We start from the raw sequence: 27,483 nt of genomic DNA, 5'->3' as shown, positions 1-27,483 counted from the left end.
CATCGTAGAAGGCTCGACACAACATGAAACTTTGCTCGTAGTGTCACCAGGGTGTCTACACACGAGCACTGAGAATATTGTTTCTGTACACAGAGTTTACTTAAAAAAGAAGGTTTTTGGACAACTCACTTGAGCCTTCTTAGTGTTTTAACCACCCCATTGAAATTTAGCTTGCCCAAAAATGAAACTAAATCTCAAAAGTGCCTCTTTCGTTGTAATTATGCTTTTACACGGTTTGACTCATATTCAATCGCAAATAAAGCCTTGGTTGTTTTTTGGGGAAAGTTTCACTTTAAAGTAAGGTTACTGTGTCAGTAATGTAAAAGCTAGTATGCTCACATAAGTTTTGAAAATCTGACATTTTTCATTATGTTTTATTGTTAGTTTGAAATGGATTCAGCGGGCTCAGATGAAGAATAAACGCCGATGCCTCCTTCTACAAACAGACGGGCAGGTAGAAGCCATGGTCGAGGAGTATTAGGCAGAGGCCGTGGAAGACAGGACTGTGGAAGATGGGGCAGAGGGCACAGTGTGGGACAATCTTCCCAGAATCTCTGAGCAAAGGACATTCGGCGGGTCGAAAATTTAAGATTGGGGAGGATTTTGATTTTCTATTGTGACTGGGATCCCATTATTCTTATAGTACAGGGTTGATTAGCAGGCACAGATCAATGTAGCAGTTCACTTTGTAAAGTACATATTTCATTCACTCTATTGCACATGCAGCAGGAACAGCTAAAGGTTCCCCTTTGGGAGAAATTCACAGGTAAAACAGCAGCAGGAAATAAGGAACAGCACAAGAGTAAGTCTAAAAAAAATAGAGACAATGATAGATATAGGAAAGAATAAAATAAGAATTTCAATAAAAGATATGATAAAAATCTGTGCAAATGTGCAGTGTGCAGGGTTCCTGAGATAAGACACATAAAGCACAGGCATGCAGCTGTGTGTGTGTGTGTGTGTGTGTGTGTGTGTGTGTGTGTGTGTGAGATTTTCATTGAATGGATGATGTCATGATGACATAAAATCATATAAGCAAGAATCATAAAGATATACACAAAGAAAATCCCCAGGGATGTACACACTTCCTCCAAGCCTGTTGTCATGCAATACATTATCAGCAGTAAATATGCTCTTCTAGGCACAGAAGTCTGTCATTTGTATCATCCCACCATGTTTTTTAGCACCAACTCCTTCAAATAGTTTTCAATGTATCAGTCCAGTCAAACATCAAAATGTTTACCTCAAGTAGGACAATGCTGCGATCATTTAGAATATTGATATATTTAATACTTACGACTCAACATTTTCTGAAAAACTTTGCCTACTAAAATTAATGGTGGAAAGTTGAAAAATCCCACATTCAAAACATTTTTCAAGCATTTTCAAAACAACCACTCATTCACACTTTCAGCTAGACACACCATTCCAGCTTTAAAATATTCAGCTATTTGTATCTTTCAAATTCCATGAAAACAGTTCAAGCCCTTTCCTTTCAAACTCTGCCCAGTCCTAGATGCATTCACATAGATCTCCGTTCAGACTTAGAAATAGTCACAAAGATTATGACTTTTTCTCATTTCAATCAAATTTTTTACAACATTCATACTTTTTGTGCAGTCAGTTATAAAGATTAATAATTTCTGAGCCCTTTTTCAGACTTTTGTGTTGGTGTGGGACAGAATGCTGACAGTGGAGTGAGCGGTGCTTAATAGAACCATAAAAAATCTTGTATTTTTTGGTTAAAGTCTTTAACTCACTCCCATTCCAACACTTTCACACATAGTCCACATCAGCTTGTAGAACTGAGCACACATGTGGCTCTTGATGCAATCAGACCAATACTTTTGGCTCTTGGAATTTTGACTGAGAGGAGCGCTGACCAACTGCTGCATTAAGTCCCATTAAACTGAGAGGAAAATATCTGGTGGCAAGCAAATGTGTCTTCTTTTCTTAATGATAATATGAGGTCTCTCTCAGCTGGAAATATTATTTAAGGAGGTTGTTTTGCTCAGTTGGTAGAGCAGGTGTCCCATGTTCTGAGGCTCTGCAGCAGACCTTGATTCCCGGTCTGGGTCCCCTTGAGTGTGTCACTCCCCCCCCCTCTTGCCCTGCTTCCTGTCATCCTCTTCAGCTGTACTATCAAGAAAGGCCACAAAAATACTTTTAAAAAAGAAAATATTATTTTAGGGGTGCCCCAGTAGTTCAGTAGGTAGGGTATGCGATCCATGTCCAGAGGCTTTAGCAGACCAGGGTTTGAGTTTGACCTGTGGCCCTGTGCTGTATGTCATCCTCATGTTCTCTCATCCCATTCCCCATGATCTCAAGCTGTGCTGTCAATACAGCCATTAAAAGGCCTTAAAAATTAAAATACTGTTTTATCTGTTTTCTACTACTATGTTACCACTACTAACTTAGTAGCAGTACCATCCCCATGACAAACATGTTGTTTGTTCCTTGAATTTGTCTAGGAAAGGCTCCTGTTTGCGCTGTTGTTCACATTGTAAGTGCATACTTGTGTTTCTCAATTGTCTGGGGCAAATTCTTCATCTTACATCGTACAACAATGATATATGGGGTTTTAGTATGTTTCCCCATGCATCTTCCATCCATTTCATACAGCTGTCATCACAGTCTGGCCCCAAAGCAAGATTCAGAGGCAAAATGACCCTTAAGTTTCTGGTCTCTTTACCCTGGGAATCCAACTTCACAATGGGCTGGGCTGGTATGTTTTGGCAACATGACCGGTCCCCTGCAGTCTGCTTATAGAAAAATTACTTTACCAAATAAAAAATAAAATGTTTGATCCCTAGTTTACCCCTGCTCAGGGAGTATTGGATCAGAGCTCCATCTAAAGGATTAGATCCCTAAACCTACATGTTTTAAGGATTTAACAAGCGACTGCTTTAGAAAGTCTACCCTACATCCTCTGGCATTGTACCTGACTTGAATAGCCCTCGAGTCAGATACAGTCACCAGCCACGCCTGTTAACGGCAGCTCTCCTCTTAACGATGTGAGTACTTGGTATGGTGCTAGGATAGCTTTTTTGTAAACTCTAATGGTGTGTCTTGAGTAATTGCGTTATAAAGAAACCCTGTGTCTGACAGCTGGCGTTAATGCAGTTAACACCATCCCTTCTCCCATCTTAGCTACTCCATAGTTTATTAACTACATGACAATATACATATGCAAATCTGAACACCATTAACAGATGATTCCAACTCCCATACCGCTTAGACCAAAAAATGTCACACCTTTTTATTTTTTTATTTTTTTAAATTTTTTTTTAACTTCACTTAGTCTTTCATGTAGGCTGGTGGTCTCCTGTTTCTTTGAGATCGCCACAAAAACTCTGTCGGTGGACCACCAGGTGTACTGTACCCTTTGTCCTGTTGCCACAAGGTCACAACTTCAGCATCCACTTGTGTAGTACCAGTGTGACTCAGCGCTGGTCACTGGTGGGGGTACCACAACTCCTCCTTGTGTGTTAAGTCTGGTATTAGGAGTGAATTTTTCCTACTGAACAGCTGATCCATGTGTCACCTGACCAGTTTCCAAGTGGTACTGTGTAGGAAACTGGTCCTGTAATCTTCTGTGTCAGTCCTGGTATCCACTATGGTCCATATCCATTGTTTTAGTGTACACAGTGTCTGCTGCCTCAATCTCTGCCTTATTTGACATGTCTGTCATGACAAACCTTTAGACTTGTTTGTTTGCGTCCATCTTTTTCTTTAAGTCAGGGCGTATTAGATCAAGTGTACACCCATTTTCACCCATCATCATCTCAGCAGGTGACAGTCTAGTTGTTTCCTGTGTAGTGATGCGGTAGCTGAATAAAGCTCTGTATAACTTTGTCTCCAATGTGTCTCCTAGGGTCCTGAGTTCATTGAAGATTTGTACAGCTATCTCTGCCAGGCCGTTAGATGAGGGGTGGTACAGTGGACATGTCTGATTCCACTTCATGTCATGAAAGTCTTTGATTTGTTCACAGACAAAATACTGGGCAGTGTCAGACATGATCATCCTCAGGATACCATGTGTGCTGAAACAGTTTCTCAGACAAGTTAATGTCACTGCTGGACAGTACACCACAGGAAAGTATCAGTATCAGTTCTTTGTTTTCATCATAGTTCACTGACACGCTGCTGGATTGCAAAAGACCCTTTGATTTCTTAAAAGCCTTTTCTTGCTCTGGCCCCCAAGACCACAGTTCATCCTCTCTCAGTAGTTGGTGCAGAGGTGCCATAAATGTTGACAAGTTTGGAAGGAATTTATTGTAGAAGTTCAACAGTCCCAGACACACTTTGAGTTCCATCACTGAGGTGGTCAGTTGTATCATTGTATGCTGCCTCATTTGCAATTCCTCGTAGTACACCTTCCATTATGTGCCGAAATATGGCTGCACTACAACTGACACCAAAGGGTAACCTAGTGTATATAAACAGCCCCATGTGACTGACTTTCACTGACATACTCTCCTGATTCTTCATCCAGCACGATCAGTTGATGAACATGGTTCATGTCTAATAGGCAATCATGTCCTCCATTCTGGGAATTGGGTACTGTTTAATAGGTGACACTTTATGGTTTTTCCACCAAACTTAGCGGGTCTGCAAAGTTTTTTTAAACATGGGTCAGTCAGCTTAAAATCGCCTATTGACCCCATTTCCAAGGCAGCCTTTCTGTGATTTTTTATCTGGAGTGTTAGTTGTACAACACAGACGTCATGTTTCGTGTCACGAATGCTCTGAAAACAGTTGTAAGAGAAGAGAAAACAATAATAGACGCACTGTGAATGAAGCGCCTGTCAAACAATGGATAAATTATTTTGAGCATCGTGACCCCTCGAAAGGACTTGTTTCACTATCATAACATGAGCCATTCAGTCCAGTAACATTTGGAAAGTCTGGAAGAGCCGCACAAAATAATGATTTTTATCCCCCTTCAAGGTAATTGGGCGCAAACCAGAAGTTATCTGGTTTGGTCGGCGACCTAGTTATTTTCATAGCCTGGTTGTCAAGCTTTTTTGGCTTCAAAACACCACTGAGCAGCTTTCATAGGAATGAATGGGGCTCCACAACCAACACTGTGTCCAGTAATAAAACGTCCTTGATAGACCTGATCCCAAATTCCTAATTTATTTACACGCCTCCAGCGGATGATGATAACTCGTCTTCACTTCGAGCGGCGGAATTTAGCAGGTTCACCTAGGTCTTAAGTTTAGGCTTAAGTTAAATTAAGTTCTGGCTCTGGAGTCTGATTTCAGGACTGGGACAATTGGTGCTGCCCACTCTGAGAACTTCACTTGCTCTATTATTTTCTCATGTAAGAGCCTCTCTAACTAATTTTGCTCCTTCATAGCAAAAGGAAAGGAACTTGGCTTCTAGGCGCAGGGTCTGGTGTTACTGGCTACATGTATCTTTGCTGTGATGCCCTTCAGCATCCATAGCTTCTCATTAAACACTGAGTTGTGTTGTGACAACACTTCCTGGAGAGGGTCCTCTCTGTCTTCAATCTTAGGTACTGATTGCCAGTCTAACTTGGAGACTATACTCAACCATCCTCCCACTAGATCACCATCACCACTACTACTACCTACATAGTAGTGATGCCTTTGTGTTCCGCTTTAACTTTAGCTGTTCCTATTATTGGCACCTTATTGCCACCATATGTCCTGAGAATCCATTTATTGACCGAAGTATGTCCGACTCGGCCATAATGTACCGTTTCATCAAGTTGCTACTTGATCTTTATCTAGTTGTCCCATTACATCACATACAAAACAAGGTAAGAAGGTCTTTGCTCTTTAGCCAGATGGCTGTAGCCTCCAAATCGGTAGCATCTCCTCACGTCCGGCTGGGGTTTTGGGCAGACATGCTCACCTTGTTCACAGACCCTCCCGCATGGCTCCATTTACCATGCTCTTTTATGCCATGCAAAAAGTCCACAATGTCTCAACGCCAGTCACCATTACAGCTTGCTTCCTTTCTTCATTGCTGATGCTATTTGCCACGAACAGTAGTCTTCCCATGCTTGCGACCTGCTTTCAAAAGGAACTATTGAGCCCAACTCAGCAGCCATTGTTCTTGCTAGTGCCACATTGTCACCAATGTTGTTTGTTAGCAATAAGGCTAGCGTCAACTACTAACCCAGCATGGCCGTTGTCTTCTTGCCCTAACATAGGCAAGGCTCATTGCAATGTTTGATATCTTGGAATATCAATAAACAGAGGCACAGACTTCATCTCCAGGACAGCTGGCTTTAATGCAGTCAAGAACTCGGCATAGTTACAATACTACGAACACAGTGGCTAACCACTTTACTCTGCTTAGGCTAACTCTAATCAGGTAAACTCCGGGTGATATCTGTATGTCCAAGACACTAGTGCCCAATCCTGGCACTGAGCTGCAATAGCAAGCACTAGTCACTTCATAACACTGAACATCCCCTGGAGTTCAGCCATCATTAAGAAATGGAAGGAATATGACATGTGTAAATCTGCCTAGAGCAGGCCATCCTCATAAACTGAGTGACTATGCAAGAAGGACACTAGTGAGGGATGCCACCAAGACACCTTATGACTACTCTGACGGAGTTAGAAGCTTCAGCAGCTGAGCTGGAAGAGACTCTGCATACAACTGTTGCCCGGGTTCTTCAACAGTGAAAGCTTTATGGGAGAGTGGCAAAGCATAAACCACTGTTGAAGAAAGCTCATTAAATCTCCATTAGAGTTCATCCAAAGGCATGTAGGAAATGCCACGGTCAACTGGAAGAAGGTTCTTTGGTCTGATGAGACCAAATGGAGCTTCTTGGCGATCAGACTTGATGCAATGTTTGGTGGACACCAAATACTACACATCTCCACAAACACACCATCTCTACCATGAAGCATGGTGGTGGCAGCTTCATGCTGTGGGGATGCTTCTCTGCAGCAGGTACCTGAAGGCTTGTAAAGGTAGAGGGTAAAATGTATGCAGCAAAATATAGGGACAATCCTGGATTCAGTTTGCAAGAGAACTACGACTTGTAAGATTTATTTTCCAGCAAGAATGAGCCAAAATATACAGCAAAAGCTATACAGTAATGGAGTGAAGACAGCAAGGTAAATGGTCTTCAGTGGCCGAGTCAAAGCCCTGACCTCAGTCCAACAAAGCATTTGTTGCTGGACTTGAAAAGTGCTGTTCATTCCCGATCCCTGTGCAACCTGACAGAGCCTGAGCAGTTTTGCAAGAATGGAGTGAAATTGCAGAGTCCAGATGTGCAGGCCTGATTGAGCCCTATCCACACGGCTCAGTGCTGTGAATACAGCCAAAGGTGCATCTGCTAAACATGGACTTGGGGTTTAGTTATTTAGTTATTTACATTACTTATTTTTCAGCTGGTTTTGGGGATGTAGTTACTCTTTAAGTGGCCTAAATCTTTAGCAACATGGCAGCTTTAACCAAAACTAATCTAGCTAAAACCAAACCTATCCCCAATAAAGTCACAGCAACTTCCTGTGTATGTAGCCTATTGGCCTTTAGATTAATGAAATTTAGGCACCAAGAAGTGCAGAAGTGGGACTAGCTGTAGCATCAAGATTACACTTAATTCAAGTTAACTGTCTACATACTTTTCAATCATATTATGCACAGTTCTAGTACAATCTTCAATCACGTATGAAATAGTGACATTTCCGACAGCACTTCAAGGCAGCATAAGGGGCTGACAAGCTGCTCATATTCACAAAAGGCCCTTTGTCATCTTTTTACTCCTCCTCCTTATTCCTTTTCCATCCTTCTGACTTCGTGACAGATGAAAGTGATTAACGGAATCACTTTTGTCGGATCTCTTTCGGTTTCAGAAAGAGCTTTGAAGACGTTTAAAACCATCGTCCAGAATAAGTCAATTTGTGCTGTGAATACAGAGCAATTTTACCACAGAGCACTGCTGTATTTTGTATTTACAGGGTTTGTTCTTCCCTTAGTGCGTCAACCTATAGCCTTTGGTGTAAGCTGGTCTGTTTTGCATCCATTTTATCATAATTAGATTTTTTTTTTTTTTTTTAAGACTAGAGCAGAAGGAAGGGGAGGGATTTCCACGCTCCATGAAAAAAAATAGTGGTGGTGAGGGGGGGGACTTTTTCTTCCAGTTTCCATGAGCTGAGAAAGGCGAGCAGGAGCAGGAGGAGGGGGAGGCTGGACATTCCTCTCATACTGCAGACCAGGCAGGGGGAAACTTCCTGCCACTTCCCCTCAACCGCTTTTTTTTTTCTTTAATTTTTCTTTTTTTTTTACGGTGAAACATGAAATGCACGGGGGAGGACGAAGCCTTTTTGGCTGCGAACAAGCTTTTATACCTAGAGAAAGGACTGAAAGCGTTCAAACCCGCGGTGAAGACTCGCCATTGATCGGCGGCGGCGAGCATAAGTTTGTGGAGTTTTTAGCAAGAGGAGCCGTTACAGTCCCACAGGACAGGAGAAAATAACAAAAAGTGACGTCTCGCTCAGTTGAAGGACGAGGACAGTGAACGGAACAAGGTAAAAACTGATTTGTTGGCATTATGAAATGAAAAGTTGGATTATACCGTCTGCTCGTCTCCACACTGTCGCGTAGACCTAGAGAAAACTGCGAAGGATAATAAAACGGATGTGACCAACAAAAACTCCATGTTCCACTAGGAATGTTATAGGCCTACCCATTTTCCTTTTGTATCATGAAGGCAACCAGAAAACTGAAGGTAAGAAAATGCTGATGTGTTTTATCAAAGCCTTATGTCAGTCACACAGATTTCAGTGATTGATGCTGGGAAATAATGACTCAGAGTGACTAAGGTAGTATTTTCTCCTAACAGTGGTAGCTGAAGCTTGGACCCTGTCAGGCAAAGACTGTACCAGGGGTCCTTGAAATGGGTCCAATGGAAATGGAAAAAACTTTGACATTGTTCTGTTACTGGTGCTGACCACACAAGGTTTCAGTTCAAATGTTCATGTGCTCACTTAATGTGGTCAACCTAAGGTGTCAGTCACTGTGTTAAAATGGTTAACGTGTCACTATAACACAATTATAACACGACAGGGGTTTTGTATGTTAGCACTGCAACATGGTGGTGTTCATGCAACATCCAGGTCACTTCATCAGGTGACCTTTGACCTGACCTGTATGCCATGGCTGACCTAACCTTTATTCAGTGACTATGGATGAATAGACATTTTTCCTTAAGACAGCTTGTAATGGAGTAACAACAACTGGATGAGGCAGCCATTACCAGAGCTGTTCAAATTCTCTTTATGCAATAATAAGATCAGAGCACCACTCTGTGATTTACAAAAACAAATGATCAACTTGTCACATTACAAATGCAGCCTGTATTACCCCAAACAACTTAAAAGCACAGTCAAGTCCAGATTTTTACTGCGTTTATTTGCAAGGTGGTTTCTTTGGATATTATGAACATAAACTAACAATCAAATCATAATCAGAAAGATGAAGCAATACAAGACGTATTTATCCAGGTGTTTGTAATTCAACATGGCTGAGACATGCAAAAGATATGAACACATGTCTGCTGCCGGAATCTGCCTCACTCCCAGCTAATCAAAATTGGCAAAGAGGTGAAATGTGGGTGAAGCAAGCCTACTTAGTTAAACAATCCAACTGGAAGCTACCAAGCAAGCTAAGGCTGGTAAGCTATTAGTGTTCACATATAAAGAGAAGCAAATGTCACCTCATGGAAGTTGACCTCATGACCTTTATTTGCCGTGAAAAGACACAATACTTAACAGCAACAGCCACTTGTGTTGTGTTTGTGTTCAGTCAGCAAATCCAGCACGCACTGTCAATCCAAAACACCAGCGTCTGTCCCTCTGCTCCAGTCTTTTAGTCTAATTGACTGCATAGAAATCTATATATTAAATCGCCGATATCTGCATTGAAAATTCTCCAGAGGGCAGCAACACCACTCCTATGGCTGAGAGGTGAAGGTCAGTGACTGAAGTGAAACCCAGCAGGCAGCTCACTGCATAGAGTAGAGAACTGAAACCATTTATACAAACATGTAAACGTTTACTTCTGCTGCAAAGTTGTCTTGACTCTTGTAGGGATTGACTTGTTTTTGGCTCAAGTGGCCATTGGAGGCACTATATTTCCCAGGCCCAGAGGTTATGGCTTGATATTTTCTTCATGTTTGAATAGTGTTTTTTCACCACGGCAGGCCCACGACAATAAAAATGCAGGTCTACAGGCTTGAGGCAAGTTGGAGTTTGAGAGCAGAATATCGTGACCTCAGTATAAACCGCAAGATGTAATACTGCTTCTGCAGATGGAGCATGCAAGCAGAAGCTGGAGTTGGATCTGGTTTGTTGGAGTTGTGATTTTTCTAGAAGAGGCATAAAAAGTGATAAAAGTATCCTGATTGTTTGACAATTCTCCCTGAATACATTTCATATAGTATGGAGGGGAGAACAGGTTAGGATGAGCCATGTTTTACATCTTGCTGCAAAGGACAAGTGTATTTGTGAGGTATATGATAGTATATATAGCTTAGGTAGTGGTTTACCCATAGAAATTAGTTCAGACATTAATTATGGAAGCATTTGATTATGGTGGTCTCAGAATAACGACCAGTCAAAAAAAAAAAAGATGTCTTGTGGCACAAATTGTCCCAAGTTGGGGGTAAAATGAGCATAGGGTCAAGCTAAGTTGAGCCCTCCAGGGTCAACAGCCACTCTCAAATACTGATGTATAATAAATGACACAAAATCAAACAGTTTTGATATAATTGTTAACTGAATTAATGCCATCAAAAGGAAAAACGTGTACTTTTAGGTTAAATTTCATGCATGCAAACTCAATATTTTCAATATTTAAACTGTAATCCTTGTCTGTTAGCTCAGAGAGAATGTACCTCTTAATGTGCTTTTGTGTATAACATATATTGTACATGTGTGGCTTAAACTTAACATAAATCCACAATTAGATATTTATTACATCAACATTGTAAGTTTATTTAACAGCATTTTTGCAAACTTTTGGTTTGTTTACAACTCTCTCCATGTGCTTCAGCCCAACATATATTGAGTAATGTGAAGTATACTTCCGTAATTTGTGGTCACATGATTGCTTTTGTTTATTGTCACCATTTATTGATACAGGGGGTGGCAAATTTTATGCACTGGCTTGACTTGACCTTGTTCTCCCTAATGCACACATGGCCCAGTTCCTTTATTTTAGATGTACACTGAAAACATTTTGGTTTGACTCCAAAAAATGAACATGAGACAGGAGATCAGTGTTTCCGCTTCCATTTCCAGGTATTTACATCTAGATCTGTCAAAAAACTTGGAAAATAGCACCTTTAATTTGAACCTACTAATTTTTCAAGTGAGAAAAATTATTGGAACATGTGACTGACAGGTGTTTTTTGCTGCCCAGGTGTGTCCTGTTACACAAAATAGTGCTGAATGTCTCAGTTTCAGCTTTGAGTTTTACCTTTGCAGACTGATTTATCATTAAAAAAGTGTAACCAACGCGAAGACCAGAGAACTGTCGATGGGAGAAAAGCAAGCAATCTCGAAGCTGAGAGAAGATGGAAAATCAATCAGAGCCATTGCACAACCATTAGCCATAGCCAGGACAACCATTTGGAATGTCCTGAAGAAGAAAGAAACCACTGGTGTACTCAGCAACAGATGTTGAACTGGTAGATGGAGGAAAACATCAGCAGTTGATGACAAACTATTGTGAGAGAAAAACCCTGAAACAACTGTCAGTGACATCACCAACAACTCATCTATAGGTGTATACGTGTATATGTATATACTATATAATATTATAGGAGTTTTACTCTATATATGAAACAACTGCAGTGCGTTCTCTGCACCTTTGACTACTGTATGTCAAGATGGCTGGAGCTGCAGGTCATGAGTCATGTATCTCAAGGTTTCCCGTCAGCTGTTTGTGCTATCATATAAAGATTCAGTAACTGGTGTCTGGAGCTACAGCTGACACAAATCTTTTAGGTCTCTTGTATCTTGCATGTTAATCTGCTGCAGAGTGCTGACTACCTTTTGTTGAACTGGACTGCTCTTCTGCGTTTTAGCCACAAGATGTCGTCCTACTTAAAGAAAACAATAGCAGTGAGAGTTTTTGCTTAAGGCAGTCCCCTGCACTGTAAAATAGGTGAGAGGCTTGTACATTTTGTGCCACAATTTAATCTTTTTTTAATCACAGAAAACAAGAACAGAAACCTTCGGCAGCGGCCCCCTGTGCTGTTGTAAAAGTCACAAGCAGTTAAAGGGGAAGTTACAGTCTTGAGTATTTATCTCACGGACAGTTGGCAGAGTAAATGCTGGTAAAGCAATTACACTAGCTCACAGGTATGAAGGAGCGGCTCAGTGCTGAATGGTTGCCAGATTCACCTGTCTCTACTTCCCAGCCCCACCTGTTGGAGTGAGGGTAGAGGATTGGATGGGGTGGAAATGGAAAGAGGTGTGCCACCTTAAACTTGCACAAAGCAGGTACATATTTCTAAAACATTTTGTAAAAGAGGAACCGTTGGATTACCTCGTAGCCCTGGGTTGATTTGACATTATTCTCAGAAGAAGCCCTACAGGTAGGAGCATTTTAAAAACATAATGTATAAACTACTCATAACTAGTGATTCTTGAACCTCAGGTTAGTGGCTGAATTAAACTTGAATGTCCTAAAGAGGAAAAACAGGATTGAAGGTGTCATTTAGTTTTTGTTTATCTAAGGTGTTCATGAGAATACAGTTAGAAAAGCCCCTCTTCCAGTGGTTTAGTATGGAGAGAGGGGATTAACTTGTGTGACAACTTTAGCTATGGTCAAAATCAAAGACAACTTTGAAAATAATATGCTCATGTTTTCACTGCTGTTATAATGCCCTGTGTCTCACATTATCGTATGTACCTTATTGTATCCATTCTCTGAATATTCTCTAAATATTTGTCGTTACATTCCTATTTCTCTATTTTCTGTCACAAATTGAATCTTTTTCAGGAGAAGTAGGCAATGTTTTCAGCAAGACTGCTGAATCTTGCTAAAGGCTCCATTTACCAAGATTCTCAGGTTAAAGACTAACATGAAAATCTCAAAGGTTTCGAACAGAATAACAAATAATAAGACAGTAATTGAGTGACTGGAAACCAAAGAATAAGACTGCAGCCCTTTTCACACAAAAGGGGTTACTCTGCATTATCGCTGCAGCGGCGGTTTGCCAATTCTCCACCGCTGTTTGTTTACACAGAACCAAGCAACCAAGCCGATGATGCCGATCCAGAAAAAGGTGGTTCATGTCATGATAATTTTTTTCAGTCATTTCATATTTTTACATTGACATGCATGCAGCCTGTTGACAGCCAGAGTGCAGGACTCAAATGACAGAGTGAAGAAGCAGTCTACAAAATTCAGAAGTCCACTCTTTCTCATTGTTAACTCTACCAATATAGAGAAATGTGTCTGCAACCATGTGGCCCTGGATGCAATTGTACCAACACTTGTGGCTCAGCTGGCATTTAAATGACAGGAGCGCTGACCAACTGCTCCATTCAAGTGAAACCCTTGCCAAAATGTATGTGAATGTATGTGAGTCAAATCTTCGTGTAAAAGCATAATTATGATGAAAGAGGCACTTTTAAGATTTAGTAGTAGTTGGCACTGTGTCAGTGTTTCACCTACTTGCATTCTGCTGCTGGATTTTCAGTGCTGCCGCCAAAGAAAAAAAAAGACATGATTTTTGTAGGTTTGATATCACAGGCAAATGGCGAATTGAAGTTGCACACAGTGAAAGCACTACACCCTAAGTTATCTTGAAATCGATTATTATTGTCATTAATGCTATTTGTATAATTTCTACAAGTCACTGTTAGAGTTGAGTGACTGAAATCCTCATCATCCTATTCAAAGGCTGCAACAGGTGCCTCATCGAACCAGGGTGAAGTTAGTTTTAGGTTGGATATTAGGCGGCTATTCACTCAGGTCCAGCTGCGACTTTACTGAGGTTCGCCCAGTGTTAGCAGCAGGAGGACGGTTAGCTCAACTCCCAGAGCCTCGAGCTGAATCGCTGGAACGTGATTTAGGGACCGTCATTAAATTACGTAGCGCAAATATGCAAAATAATTGCAGTGTTTTCAATGTCTTCCATGTCATGTGACCCAGTGACTTCAAACTAGCAACAGATTGTATTAGTAAACTAGATGAATGAGACACAGCTTTGTATTGTATTTAACGCTTCTTCTTTTTATATGAATATTAATATGCAGAAGTTATGATTTTTTTTCTCAATAACTTCCATGTCATGTGGCCCTCTGACTTCTGAAACAGATGCTGAAAATATATAATAATAAAGAAAATCATCGTAAAAAGTTCGCTAATGCTTAAGAGGTTAGCATATTTTCAAGCAGCAATGTCAGCTTCTACACTATTTTGTCTCATGTCTTATATTCTTATATTCATGTGTTTTTTAAAACAATATCACAAGTAGTCACCATTTAAGGGGTTATTTTTCATATTTTTCTTCCAGGGGGGCATGTGGTACTTTTAAAATGTCTGCAAACTTACAAGCACAACCCCACGGACAAGCAACTCCTATAGAAAACGCTCCTATAGAAAATGCTACTATATAATACAGAACCACCGCCAACTCTGTGAAGGTCCACCTAGGTGACAGAGCTGACCCATTTGTATACAAACATGTGGAAGGTACAAGCAAAGCAACCAACTGATATTTTTTTTGCTAAACACAATAGTCATCGTCTACCATGTTTTGTCTCTCTAAAGTAGCCTATGTAAAGCTGCAGAGTCACTCACTTGCATCTTCTGCAAAAGACTCAAGACTCACTTGTTCAGACTTCACCATGACCCTGCATAACCAGACTTCCTCCCAACCCCCCCACCCCACTCAAAGGAAAAAAAAAAGAAAAAGCACTTAAATCATAAGATAATGTACTTAAAGCTGCAGTCTGGAGTTTTGATAAAAAAGTGGACTTAGCCAGAAAATATGAATGATGCAGCTCCCAGGTCCCTCTTTCTTCCCCCCGCTGCGCTGCAGCCCTGCCTTCAAAGCCCCTCCCCACAGAGGAGCCTGCTGTGCACGAGCAGGCTTGTAAACACGGTAACAGAGGAAGCCAGATAACCAAGATGGCAGATTCAATATAACAGCAAGCCCTGATTGTTCTATTTCTGACCAGTACAACTAAATTACAATGACGAGTGCCTCATGCTGATCACTGTATATATTATGAGTAACAACCACTATTCCTCATATCACTGTAGGTGAAGTTACCAGCTAATCATTCAGGTAATCATCATCACCATGCTGCCTTTCTGAAGCATGAGTAACGTTATTTCTCCAAACCAAGTCAACCACTTCAGAGCAACTGAACACAAACTAACGTTATTACATCTGCCCGGTCACTTGAAAGACACGTAGCTACGTAGCTCGACTGCAACATTGTTTGGCCATATGCGCTATTGTGAGTGTTACTGTAACTGCTGCCACCATAGTCGTTAAAACATACTTGTCCAGCAGAAAAGCCACAAACTCTGCTCCCTCCACCTCTGAAATGACTCTCCAATATTCATCCTTGTTTTCTCTCTGGCTCAGTCCAATTGTTTATTTTGACACTGCTTTTCTTTGTCAGTCTTCATATTTCTTCTCTTTGACATGGGCATAGGTGAGGCATTTTTAGGCTCTGTTGTTGCTGTCTGTTCTCAGCCATTGTTTACAGTGGACATGAAAGTATCTGATCAGGTAAGAGCAGACGCTCCGCCTGCTCAGGTGAGGGGCATTGCTTGGTACGCACTGCGCAAGGGAGGTGGGCTGCCAGTTTGACTGACACTTCTCAGACACTCACACAGCTGACCTGTATCTTATTTTCTGTCAGATCAGATCAATTTTAGCAAATAAAACAAAAAAAATAGTTAAAGGCTACAGCTTTAACTAACATGGACTAGCCATTAGGACCAGACTTGGTAAAGACCAATTGGTGTAACCGACCCCAGAAGAGCAGCAAATTTCTAAATTGGTGGATGTGCAGCTTTCTTAGGTGCCCTAAGAAAGAAAGTTAGCTCATAAGAGTTTGCTCATTCCCTAAAAATTAGCCTCTTAACAGGTGAGGTGGGTATGGGTATAAAAAAGAAAAAAACCCTGCTCCGTGCATCACTTCAAGCTTGGCTTCAAGTTATACAGTATATAAGTAAATGACTAGGTCTGTTTTATAGAACTGGGCCCAGAACAATGCGCTCAGAGCTACTGAAAGAGAGTAGCGAAGACCTGGCATTCTGGTTATTATAGGTTTTTCTACTAGAGCAAAAGGGAATACCACAACACCAATTTCAAAAACATTTGCTGCATCTTACTGCTGAATAGACGGACCAGTTTTATGATAAGACCATATATCCAATATAGAAGTACTTCTTTCAAAGAAAATGTAAAGGGTGGAATTTATATTGTTGAGTAGTGCTCTTGGAATGGCTCCCGCTCCTGTATCTAAGGTCTAATGTTTCACAGTGGAATCAAACAGGTTTAGGCTTCTGCGTGCTACATGCTACTTTGTACGACTTCCATTTATGGACAGTGGATGGCTTTCTTTTATTTTCATTCTCGTCTGTCTTTTGTGGGCCTACTTGCAGAGCACATACTGAGTTCCTCAAATCCCATTGTTTTATTTGTATGTGGTTTTAAAATTTAACTTAAGTTATTTCTTCTGCAGAGTGTTTGGATCTTATCAACTCTTGGCGTGCCTAGAGGACCTTCTAAGCCTGCAGGAAGGTCAGAACCCAGAGGTGAACCATCTGTTGACACCAGCATATTATCATCTTGCACTGCACCACCTTCAACCCCAACAGAATCATCAGCCCCATCATCCTGCCTACCTTCACCAAACCTTGCAGGGATGTCCCAGTAGGCCTGTCACAGCATTGCAACATGAGCAGCTGTTCCCACTAACATCCCCAGGAGAGCATAGAGAAAACAGCCATACAGGTAGGTGTGAGAGGGAGAAAACCTATGGGAAAGTAAGTGGTTTAATGGAAAGAAAGATGGAGGGAGACAGATAGGAAGGAAAGAGGGGATTTGGAGGGAAATGTTTTTAGAACAGATAGGGAGGAAGGGGAGAGCTCATATTAGGATATATGAGCAGTAGGCGATTTGAGGGGGGATGCCGTCACCCTTGTTGGCAAAATTACCAAAAAGCATCCCGCTTTTTAACCTGCCATCACTCTCATCACTCCATCTCCTAGTAGCAGCTTGTGATTTGTGTTACACATCTATTTGTGTTACAAATCACAAGCGGCCACAATCAGCTCTGGCGCACAGTGGATTCAAGCCGTGCATGACTGTATTGCCTTCCAGCTTCCTGGTCTATTTTTGACAGAAGCCACAAGAAGTTGCACAGAACAGGTCGCACTGTCAGGAAGTTAGAGACACAGGAACAGCATGGAGCATCCGGTCAGTTTTCAAAATAAAACACCCTGTGCAGACTCCTGATTGTATAAAAATGAAACATGACCAAATCAACAAGTTTGCTATTCATGTTCTAAAACTAAAGTTGTTATTTTTTGTCAGTGTTTTTAGTGTGTCTGTTCAGAACATGGCGGCTAATATTATGTTGGTAACTGTCATTTTTGTGCTGGTTTATATTTTAACCGTTAGTGAGGCAGCTGTTACATTTCCTGACACCAGCTGTTTTTACCCTCGTTGAAGCGCACTCTGCTAGACAAGTTATGTCATTACACCAATATTAAATTACCCCAAGCATGTTTTTCTGCGTTATAGTTTTTAAATATTAGGTTTTCCTATCGCTGCATATTGGACAATATATACGCCGATACCATTATATTTGTGATAGGCTATTCTCCACTGATAAAATTGGCCTACCAAGAGAATCTATCTACCGAGAAATCACAATATTCATGTGTGTCGTTCAAGGAATTTAGATGGTAAAAAATTCCAAGGGGTCATATGGGTAATGTAACGTAAAATTACCCCACTTGTAGTGTATTGTGAGAAACATGAGAAAACCCTTCCTGAATAAACTCAGCCCACTGCATACAATTTAAAGGTGTATTTTCTCATTACTTTGATACAGTTATAAAGAGACAATTGTAGTTAGTAGAGAAGGAAGATAACCTGATAAAATGGAATTGTAGAATTAGAAATGTCACAGTTATGGTTAAGGCGTCCTGCAACAATGTCCTTTGGGGGTGTACATAGGTGTGTTGGCGCAGGGTGGTGCTCCCATTGAGCAATTCCCCCTGTTAAAAATAAACAAATCACCTACTGTATATGAGTATATACACTCCTGATCAAAATTTTAATACCAGTTGAAAAATTGCAAGAATTTACATTTTGCACTGTTGGATCTTAAAAAAGTTCTAAGTAGAGTTTCAAAATGCAAAAAGAACAAAATGGGAGTGACACAAAAAAAAAGAAATGAGCAAGCAATTTACTGAAAACAACAATTAAACTGAAATAGGCTGTTCATCAGCTGATCAAAAGTTTAAAAAAAAACCCCGAAACCCCCCTAAAATAGAAACAAAAGTTTCAAAAAAGGACTCAGTAATGAGTAGCTCCACTGTTGTTATAGATCACTTCAAAAACACATTTCGGCATGCCTGATGCAAGTGTTTCCAGGAGGCTAGTGGGAACGTTGCTCCAAGTGGTGAAGATGGCTTCATGGAGGGCATCCACTGTCTGGAACTGATGTCCATTTTTGTAAACTTCCCTTGTCATCCATCCCCAAATGTTCTCACTTGGATTCAGATTAGGGGAACATGCAGGATGGTCCAAAAGAGTGACGTTATTCCTCTGGAAGAAGTCCTTTGTCAGGTGGGCATTGTCACTGTGCTGCAAAGAAAACATCTCAAGTGGGATCTCCTTGTCATGCCAGTAATGTTGGAAGCCATCAGAACCATCAAGGTGAAATTTTTTCTTATCAGAGAATAAAACTTTCTTCCACCTTTCAATGTCCCATGTCTGGTGCTTTCTTGCACAGTTCAAATGGGCAATTTTGTGACAACGCCTTTGAAGACGTTTTTTGTTCTTAAAGCCCTTTTCTCGCAAATGCTGCCTGATGGTAATTGGGCTGCAGTCAGCACCAGTAATGACCTTCATTTGGTACGAGGATCATCCTGTGTCTTAAAGAACAGCCAATCGGATCCTCCAGCTCAGCGCTGGGGAAATTTTTTGGGTCTACCACTTGACTTTTTTGTTCCATAACCCTCAGGATCTTTTAAGAAATTCAAAATGACTGTCTTACTGCGTCCAACCTTAGCAGCGATGGCGTGTTGCGAGAGGCCTTGCTTATGCAGCTCAACAATCCAACCACTTTCAACAAGAGAAAGCTTTTTGGCTTTTGCCATCAGGAGGTCATGACAGTATGAATGCCTGACAGAAAATGACATTGAATCCACATTTTTGCGCAGATTTTGGCTTTTAAAGGCTTTTTTTGTGTAACTCCCATTTCCTCTTTTTGCATTTTGAAACTCTACTTAGAACCTTTTTAAAATCCAACAGTGCAAAATGTAAATTCTTGCAATTTTGCAACTGGTCTTAAAATTTGGATCAGGAGTGCATGTGTGACATGGTAGAAAACAATTGTTAATCTTTTAAAAGGGATTACTATCAAGGGAATGGAATGACAGACTTTCCAATTGGATTAGCAGCCTGCATGCCAGTTGGTAAACAGGGCAGACAGATTATTAACCTGTGTGCACAGTTTAAGTTAAAAACCTGTTCAGACAAAAGCCCAGTTCAGACCCAGGATCACATTGAGACTAAACTATTTTAGAACATAGTAGGGGAAAGTTACAGTGGGGTGAACTCTGCTCTGTTTCAACAGTCAATTAGCGCCTTAAAGCAAAATCAGCCAGTCAAGTGAGTTACAAACTGCTTGTTGAAATGGCAGACTTTTTGATGAGAAAGAATCATCTTTTTCATTTGTTAACTAAAAGCCATGTCTGTATGACGCAAGCCTTAAGATGCAAATGTACAGATAAACTGACAACTTATCTACTTTTCGTCTTCTCAGATTGCATCCACCACACTTGCTTTGGGTGTTTCATCAATACTAGAAATGCAACTTTAGCAAGCTACTGACTATCACAATGCTTGTTTAGATATTAAGACACTACAAATTACATCCATAAGCTTAGGACGATACACCCTCTTGTTTAGTTGCCTTGATATGAACTTTGAAGTTTTTCAGAATGTTGCTGACTGGCACATTGCGAAGAGTTGCAAGTTTCAACCCATGTTGCTGCAGATCTATGGTCTGAACAGGGCTTAAAACTTTCAGAACATCCATCTCAGAATAATAAAAAGGAAATATAGTCATGGAGAAAAAGCAGAAAAGTATGCTATGCAATGTAGTCTTAAACTGTCAGACCATCTGAATGAATGCACCAGTCAATATAATAGTTAGCATACAATGTGTTCTGCCATACCTGATGAAAATAAATGGGTCATAGCATGTTGTATAATTCCTTAAAGATTTTACTTCATATATGTCTGCACAGACTGGCAAATCTTCACAGATGCAGTCACTCAGGGTAACATCAATCTTGAGGAATAAAGAATAAAGAAAAGCTGCCTTTTTGGTCAGGTGACAATGAAGCATACCACCTGCCAAAGCAAGACTGAAGACTGGCCTCAAGGAGGCATAGAGGGGACATCAGCAGACACTGGAAAGACTTTCATCTCAACATCAACAGCATTAGCGATATGTGGCAGGTGATTAGAAATGTCACGGCTACAAATGCTGGAGCGCCCACTTCATATGTGAGGCTACACATTGTCGGGTGAGCTGAACACATTTTTCTGTTCACTCTGATGTCCTCAACAAAGACTGCCTCCAGATGACCTCCCACTGCCAGTATCTGCACAAGATGTGAGAAGAATGCTGCTAGGAGGAAGGGTTAGGGTTACTTAAAAAGTGACAGCTAATCATCAGCTAGTCAATGTTATTACCAACTTTTGATGAGTGATGTATCACTTGCCCCTTTTAGATAGAAAAGGCGGCACATTTGCTGCAAGGTAAAGGCAGCAATGTGTCACCTTGTCTGTCTAAAAGGGAGGTGTAATATTCCTCCTTTTCCAAAAGACACCACTTGGCCACCACTGGGGTAGGCGTAAACATGTGATGTGACGTGAAGTACAAAGTTGGTGAACAGTGACCAAGAATTTGTCTTAAAAATAAGAGTTTTACATTGCACCCCATTGGAGTTTTGAGCTGGGTTCTTAGGGGGGGCTTTTAATTTGAATGTAGCGACCATTAGTAGCTTGCTGCTACAACAACAAGCGGACACAACCAAACAACTACAGAGATCGAGGAGACGCTAGCATCTCCTGGATCTCAGCAGCTTGCCAGTTGCTCATCTTGACGTCCATGGATGAAGTGATGAACTGACTGCTGTGATCAGCTGTTTCCTGGTTCTACAACTCCCTGGCTGTGGGTTGCACAACAGTGCAGGTCATCAACACCTCTGCCCTTTTCACGCAATTGCCGGCACATCGACGGCTCGGATTTAGATAGCAATGGAAGAGGAAATAAGTGCACCCTCCGAGGCGTCAAATTGGCAGACCAAAGCATATCCCCAATTTATCATCTTCTGTCTAAATCCGCTGACCTAGCCACAAAAAGGACAGCCAATTTGTGGCTTATTGCCCAGTATAAAAATGGCTATTCACACAGGAGAGTGTACCCTACTAGGTAAAGACAGCTACAATTGTCCCTGTTCCTAGACAGTCTGCAGTGTCTAATATAACAGGCTGTTTACATTTGATATTAACATGTGTCCTAACTGGTATGATCACAAGTGGACAGCTTTAGATATAGGTGTGAACATCCGAAGATGCATTGATGCACTGATTTCAAGCCATAATTTGCCTGCCGGTAAACATACTGACACTTTGGCTGTTGCGGCTGCAGTGTCACTGGGCTTGTTAGGTGAAGCAGATAAGGCCGGGTGGCCAAGCAGGGACAGGGCAGGCCTGTGGCAGTCCACCCTGTTGACAGCTGGCCTGTTTGCTTTTCCTAATGAGCCCAGAGACACTTATGCAGCGAAAAGTGGCTCTGGAGTATGAGTGAGCCCAACAGGAGCGGCAGAAGACCAGGAATAGTGCCGAAGAAGTTGGTGTGAAGTGGTCTGAGTGTTGCTACAGCTCAAGCACTACCTAATATGATTGTGTCCATTACAGGTGCTGTCACTTAATGAGTTTAATACACAATCATTATAGAATCTGAAAAAAGGAGCTAAAACAGCATAAAACTAAACTAACTAAAAGATTTCTAAAGATTAAATACAAATTTAATGCGTCTTGTGACCTGTTAAAAGTTGATATGACATCTGTAGCTCAAACAAATTTGAAGCAGTAGTAGGTTTTGACTGAGGGATTGGACAAACTTGATGAAGAGAAGCGAAAAGGTTGAGAGAGACGACATGGAGTTGATTGAATGCAAACAATGTGTGTGTGTGAGGTGAGAGAGACAGATAAAAAGAGAAAGAGAAGGAGACATACAGAAAGGAAAGGATTGAAGTGTCAGTTAAACCTGAAACAGATCAAGGTTTGACTTTTTAAAATGTAAAAACTCCCCAGAAAGAACTGAACATCAGTCCACTATTCAGAACAGCAGAACAGTCTGATTGGAGGATAAATCGGAGTCCCTCAAACAGCTACGTTATTGAGAAAGAGATAAAAACCAGGAGAAGAAAAAAAAAAATTCTGCGTTCCAACAGTTCCACTGAAATGTTAAAAAGCACAGACAAAAGACCTGTTGTCATGTTGCTTTTGGTACACATTCTATGAATTTAAGGAGAGCTGTCTCTGTCCTGCACCTCTGATGAAAAAAGACTGTATTGTATAAAGCAAATTGTTTTCCTTCACAATGTCCTAAAGTTGCTTTCTGACAACCTCTCATATTGAAAACGTTGGTATTGATGTTGAACCATTGGGTAACATAACATTTAAGCTATTTAATCTGTTACTATCTATTTCTGTTATTGAAAGATATGTATAAGACAACTACTCATATTTGATACTTTCCATGATAAAGTGCATGCATAAAAACTAAGAACTACCAGTAGAAATATGGTAAGGTAAAATTTATATTGTATCTTATTGTATCTGCCTCACATTTTGTATCAACAAACTGCAATATTTATCAATGTCTATGTCATGTTTAATAGACAGATTCGTAATCTTGGGTTATTAGTTTTGTTTTGTTTTCTGCAATATGGTTTACAACAGATCACAGATCAGTTATTGTGCATCCAATTTTCCACTACCTGCCCCATTAATCTCCATATTTTTGTCTTTCCTGAAGAGAATTAAGCATTAACTGTCTTACTGCTGAAGCTAACATTTTTCCTTTTGTCTCATATGATTTTATTTACCTACAGATGTTTCGAAAAAAAGCATCTTCCTCCTTGAGAATGCGGAGAATAACTGAAAGCACTAGATGTAATGATTTCTTTTCTTTACTCTTTAGAAAAAAAGTGTGTAACTTTTCAGTGTTGTCATAAGAAAAACTTTCTGTGTTGTCAGAAGGAACCCCCCCCCAAACAAACAAATGTATTTGCTTAATGGATAACTTGGTATTTTAATTGATTTTAGGAGAAGAGGGGTGTGATTCAGGAGGACATTTTTCTCTTTGATTTGGACCACTCACACAACAAATACATACCAGCTGGTTTCAACTTTGACAACACTGGATGTTCAACTGAAGACACTGCTTCTGTCTTTTATTCTCTATGTCCGTTTACAATCACATTTCTTTGAGTCAGCTGTGAATATTTCCATATTACTGGATTTTATTTCCTTGCTAATTTGTATAGTCCTTTATAGAGCCCCGGCAGGTGGGTTACAAATGTAATCACTTAGCTGAAGGTAGTCTATGTACCCTGACTGAAAACATTTTTGAGACTAATGTGGTGTAGCAGCAAAAACTAATCAAGTTTTGCTTATGATAATAAAATAATGGCTTTAGCCTTGTTTCCACTGCATCGTATGGCCCTATTTTTTCTGAATTTTGTTTTCCACTGCAGATAGTACCTCCTCAATGTAGGCAGCAGTCTTAGCTGATCATCATTATGATGCTGTGTGACATCATCTGCAGCACGGCACGTGTCAACAGAGCATGTTCTTGATTCTTGGTATGTAGCTCAGCTCATTTAAAACCTCTTCTGAGGTGATACAAATGCAAGAGTACCAGTTACATCATACTATCCACCATTTTGCCAGCAAAAAAGAAAAAAAGGATGATTGCAAATGAGTCAAGTCGGACTAAACCCTACCATGCAGTTGAAATGAGGCCTAAGCCTGTAAAAACTCAGATAAAGAGTTGCCAGATGGATTTTTACATCAGCCATAATCATGAATACTGAATTGGTAATTAATCAGCAATAATGATCATTGATTACATATTTTGTTTTTTTGAGAAACAAAAAGCTATGCTTGAATGGTTAAAGTCACATATTCTGTCACATCATTTAATGGGTAAAGGTTAAACTTCTGTCCATCAACCGAAACCATTGTGCACAGTTAGCATTTCACATTAGTCCAGTCCACACCCACTATAGCCATTGTTTAGTCAGAAAACCATGGTATTTTAGTAGAACATTGACTGTCTGTCTTTTTTCTGCTATTTGTGTGGGTACAAGACCATAGCCAAGTAAACAATACCTGTTTCTGAAATTTGTTTGAAGTCACCACACAGCTGCCACAGTCATTCTTTGATTCTTAAATGGTTAACCTTGATGTTTGTATTTGTTTGTGATTTGGGTTGGAGGGTTCAAGATTTTTTTCTGGTGGTTTGGCTCCTCATTTTTTTCACAAGTAGTTGGTAGATGGTGGGGAATGGTCCATTTGCATCTCTGACCTTAATGCTTTCTGTCCCTCTGTCTTTTTTCTCTCTTTTCTCTTTTTTTAATTTCTGGAATTACATTACTCTTTCTGTTTTTGTCTATCACTGTAGCAGTATTCCCACATGAGCAACAGAGAATGTCCGGAGAACCAGGTCCAGACTTTGTTCTTCAGTGTCCCTTTCACACATGTAGCTCAAAAAAGAAATTGTCTATTGCCCCGTTTACAGCACAGGAATACGCAGATATTTCCCTGCGGGTTGGCCTCTCATTTACACGAAAACCCCATTTTTATTACCAAAAACGATTCATTCTAAAACCCCCGGCCAAAGTGGAGATTTCTAAAAACGCCGGTTATGTGTTGCCGTGTCAACTGTGAGAAACAGGGTTTTAGGTTCTCAAACGTCACATTGATCTCCAGAAAATGCTCAACAACATGTGTGCGCCCTATCTGTCTGTCCACACAAACGAGCCTTGCGCCACATTTGTTGTTTTGAAAGGAACAGGAATTTGCTTGTGTTATGAGGATTCTGATAGGCTTGCATGGCTTTATCCTTCTCCCTACACTGCCGCCCATAGGTTTGGCATAGTTATAATGGCTCTTGATGGCGTATTTATGCAGGTTGATGTAAATGACAACTTTTTTGAAAACGATGTTGTGTGCACGATGTTATTATTGAAAACGGAGGGGGGGAAATATTCATTTCTGTAAATGCCCGGATATGTGTAAATGTAGCCTCTGTCAGATGTGTTCTCAACTACTTGTCTGTTTGGCTTAGACAAGGGCTGGCCCCTAGTTTCATGTGCAGCAGGAGAAGAACTAATTTGTAACAGTGATGATTATAACGATTTTATCTTGATGTCAGTACTACATGTATCTGTATGCATATCAACCAAAGAGTGGAAAGCTATATATACATGAATGCAGAAAATAGTAAGAAGCAGTTATAGTACGTTAACATTATAGTTTTCACTCATTTGCCTTGAATATGTGCTGTATTCAAACATAAGCTCACTTGGATATTATACAGACTTGGCACTTCGGAGCTGGCAGAAAAAAGTTTTTTAAATGCTCAGGCCAACGGATGTAGATATTTGCATTCACTCATTCGTTGTAATGTCTGGACAATTTCAAGGTCGCAGTGCATGTGTGAAAGGCACTTCTCTTCGATTGTTTCTCCTTCCATTCCTTAACATTCTTCTCCTCTTTTATGAAACTCATCCCTTCTCAACACTGCTTCCTTTTCTTCTTTCTCCCACTCCACTTTCTTTTCCTCATCCTCCCAGGGACTATTGACCGAGGGCGGAGCTTGTCCTTCCATGAGGTGCGTTGCCAGCGTGAGGCAGAAATGAGGCCAGCAGCTGAGGAGTCGTCCAACAGCAGCAACAGCGTAGGAGGTGGCAGCAGCACCGTACTGCAGCGCCTCCTGCAGGAGCAGATAAACCGTAATTATGTGCTGCAACAGCAGCAACAACAGCAAGGAGGAGCAGGAGGGGGAGGTGGAGGAGGTTACTCTGGACAAGGACAGGGACAGGTGGGCCCCTCTGACGATCACTCCATGAGCCCCCACATTGCCCGTCAGGAGCCCCAAGGTCAGGAGCTTCAGGCTGACAATGGCCTGGAGAAGCTGGGCTCCACCAGAGTTGGAGGGGGCGGGAGCAGCGGAGGGGGAGGAGTTTTATTAACAGGAGGAGGAGCAGGAAGTAGCAGTGGAGGTGGGAGCGGCCAAGGTCAGTGCCCGAACCAAGAGGACCTCCCTACATATGAAGAGGCCAAAGTGCAGTCACAATACTATCGTGGCCATGGTCCTCCTCCTCAGCCACAGCAGCAGAACAATCAGCCTCAGCAGCCATCTCTCCCCGCCTCTATGGGCACTGCCTTTTATGTCACTGGGGTGACCAGTGCCAAGGTGCGCACTGAGGGCCGCCCCACGGTACAACGAGCAAGTGGAGCGGGGAAGGTGCACCAGGATGATGGACTGAAGGATCTAAAGCAAGGACATGTTCGGTCTCTAAGCGAACGACTTATGCAGCTCTCCCTGGCCACCAGTGGTGTGAAAGCCCATGCTCCTGTTACTAGCTCTCCACTGTCCCCTCTGCTGCCCCCGCCAGGGCCACCGGGTGACTACTACAAGCCCCAGCATCGTGGGCCGCCTCCGGATTATCCCTTCAAAGGAATGGGCTCGCCCACAAAACAGCAGGAACCTGGAGGCCATTTTTACCAGGAGCAGAGAGGAAGAGAACACTCAAGGGAGGTACCTCATGTCCGATACCAGCCTCCACCTGAGTATGGCTCGTTCAGGTAAGGAATACACACACACACACACACACACACACACACACACACACACACACACACAAATGAGACTTTAACATAAAATAAACTGTGCGAAATGGTAAACACAAAATGAAACGTCTAAGGTGAAAAATTTGCTTTTGCACTTTATAACACTTGTTTTGGTTACCTGGTCAGCACCAACAGAGAGGGAGTTTTGAATGAGACAATGACGTATACAGTGATGCTCCATGGTTGACATCTATTCACATCCCCTCTTTATATCCAGCATATCACCTATTTACCCCTTGCAGTCATTCAAATGATTCTGATTTGCAATTTATTTA

General features: G+C 41.2%; 1 protein-coding gene across 10 annotated transcripts in view; it reads left to right on the top strand.

Moving 5' to 3' along the window:
* The first annotated feature begins 8,175 nt into the window (after nt 1–8,175).
* amot (angiomotin) overlaps nt 8,176–27,483 on the top strand; it is a 51,195-nt gene continuing 31,887 nt past the window's right edge. The window contains exons 1-6 of one of the 10 annotated variants that reach the window (XM_037119696.1): nt 8,176–8,519; nt 16,713–16,785; nt 16,894–16,984; nt 23,401–23,461; nt 24,975–25,016; nt 26,149–27,163. In XM_037119696.1, coding sequence (XP_036975591.1) covers nt 23,401–23,461; nt 24,975–25,016; nt 26,149–27,163 — 1,118 coding nt within the window. In that variant the 5' untranslated portion in view covers nt 8,176–8,519; nt 16,713–16,785; nt 16,894–16,984. Of the gene's footprint in view, nt 8,520–8,570; nt 8,720–12,572; nt 12,593–16,712; nt 16,985–23,400; nt 23,462–24,974; nt 25,017–26,148; nt 27,164–27,483 lie in introns of those variants that run through there. The other 9 variants (XM_037119697.1, XM_037119694.1, XM_037119695.1 and 6 more) reach the window with 9 other exon arrangements.

Source organism: Acanthopagrus latus, chromosome 13 (assembly GCF_904848185.1).
Source record: "Acanthopagrus latus isolate v.2019 chromosome 13, fAcaLat1.1, whole genome shotgun sequence".
In the NCBI taxonomy this organism is placed as follows: domain Eukaryota; kingdom Metazoa; phylum Chordata; class Actinopteri; order Spariformes; family Sparidae; genus Acanthopagrus; species Acanthopagrus latus.
This window is presented reverse-complemented; position numbering and strand designations above follow the sequence as displayed.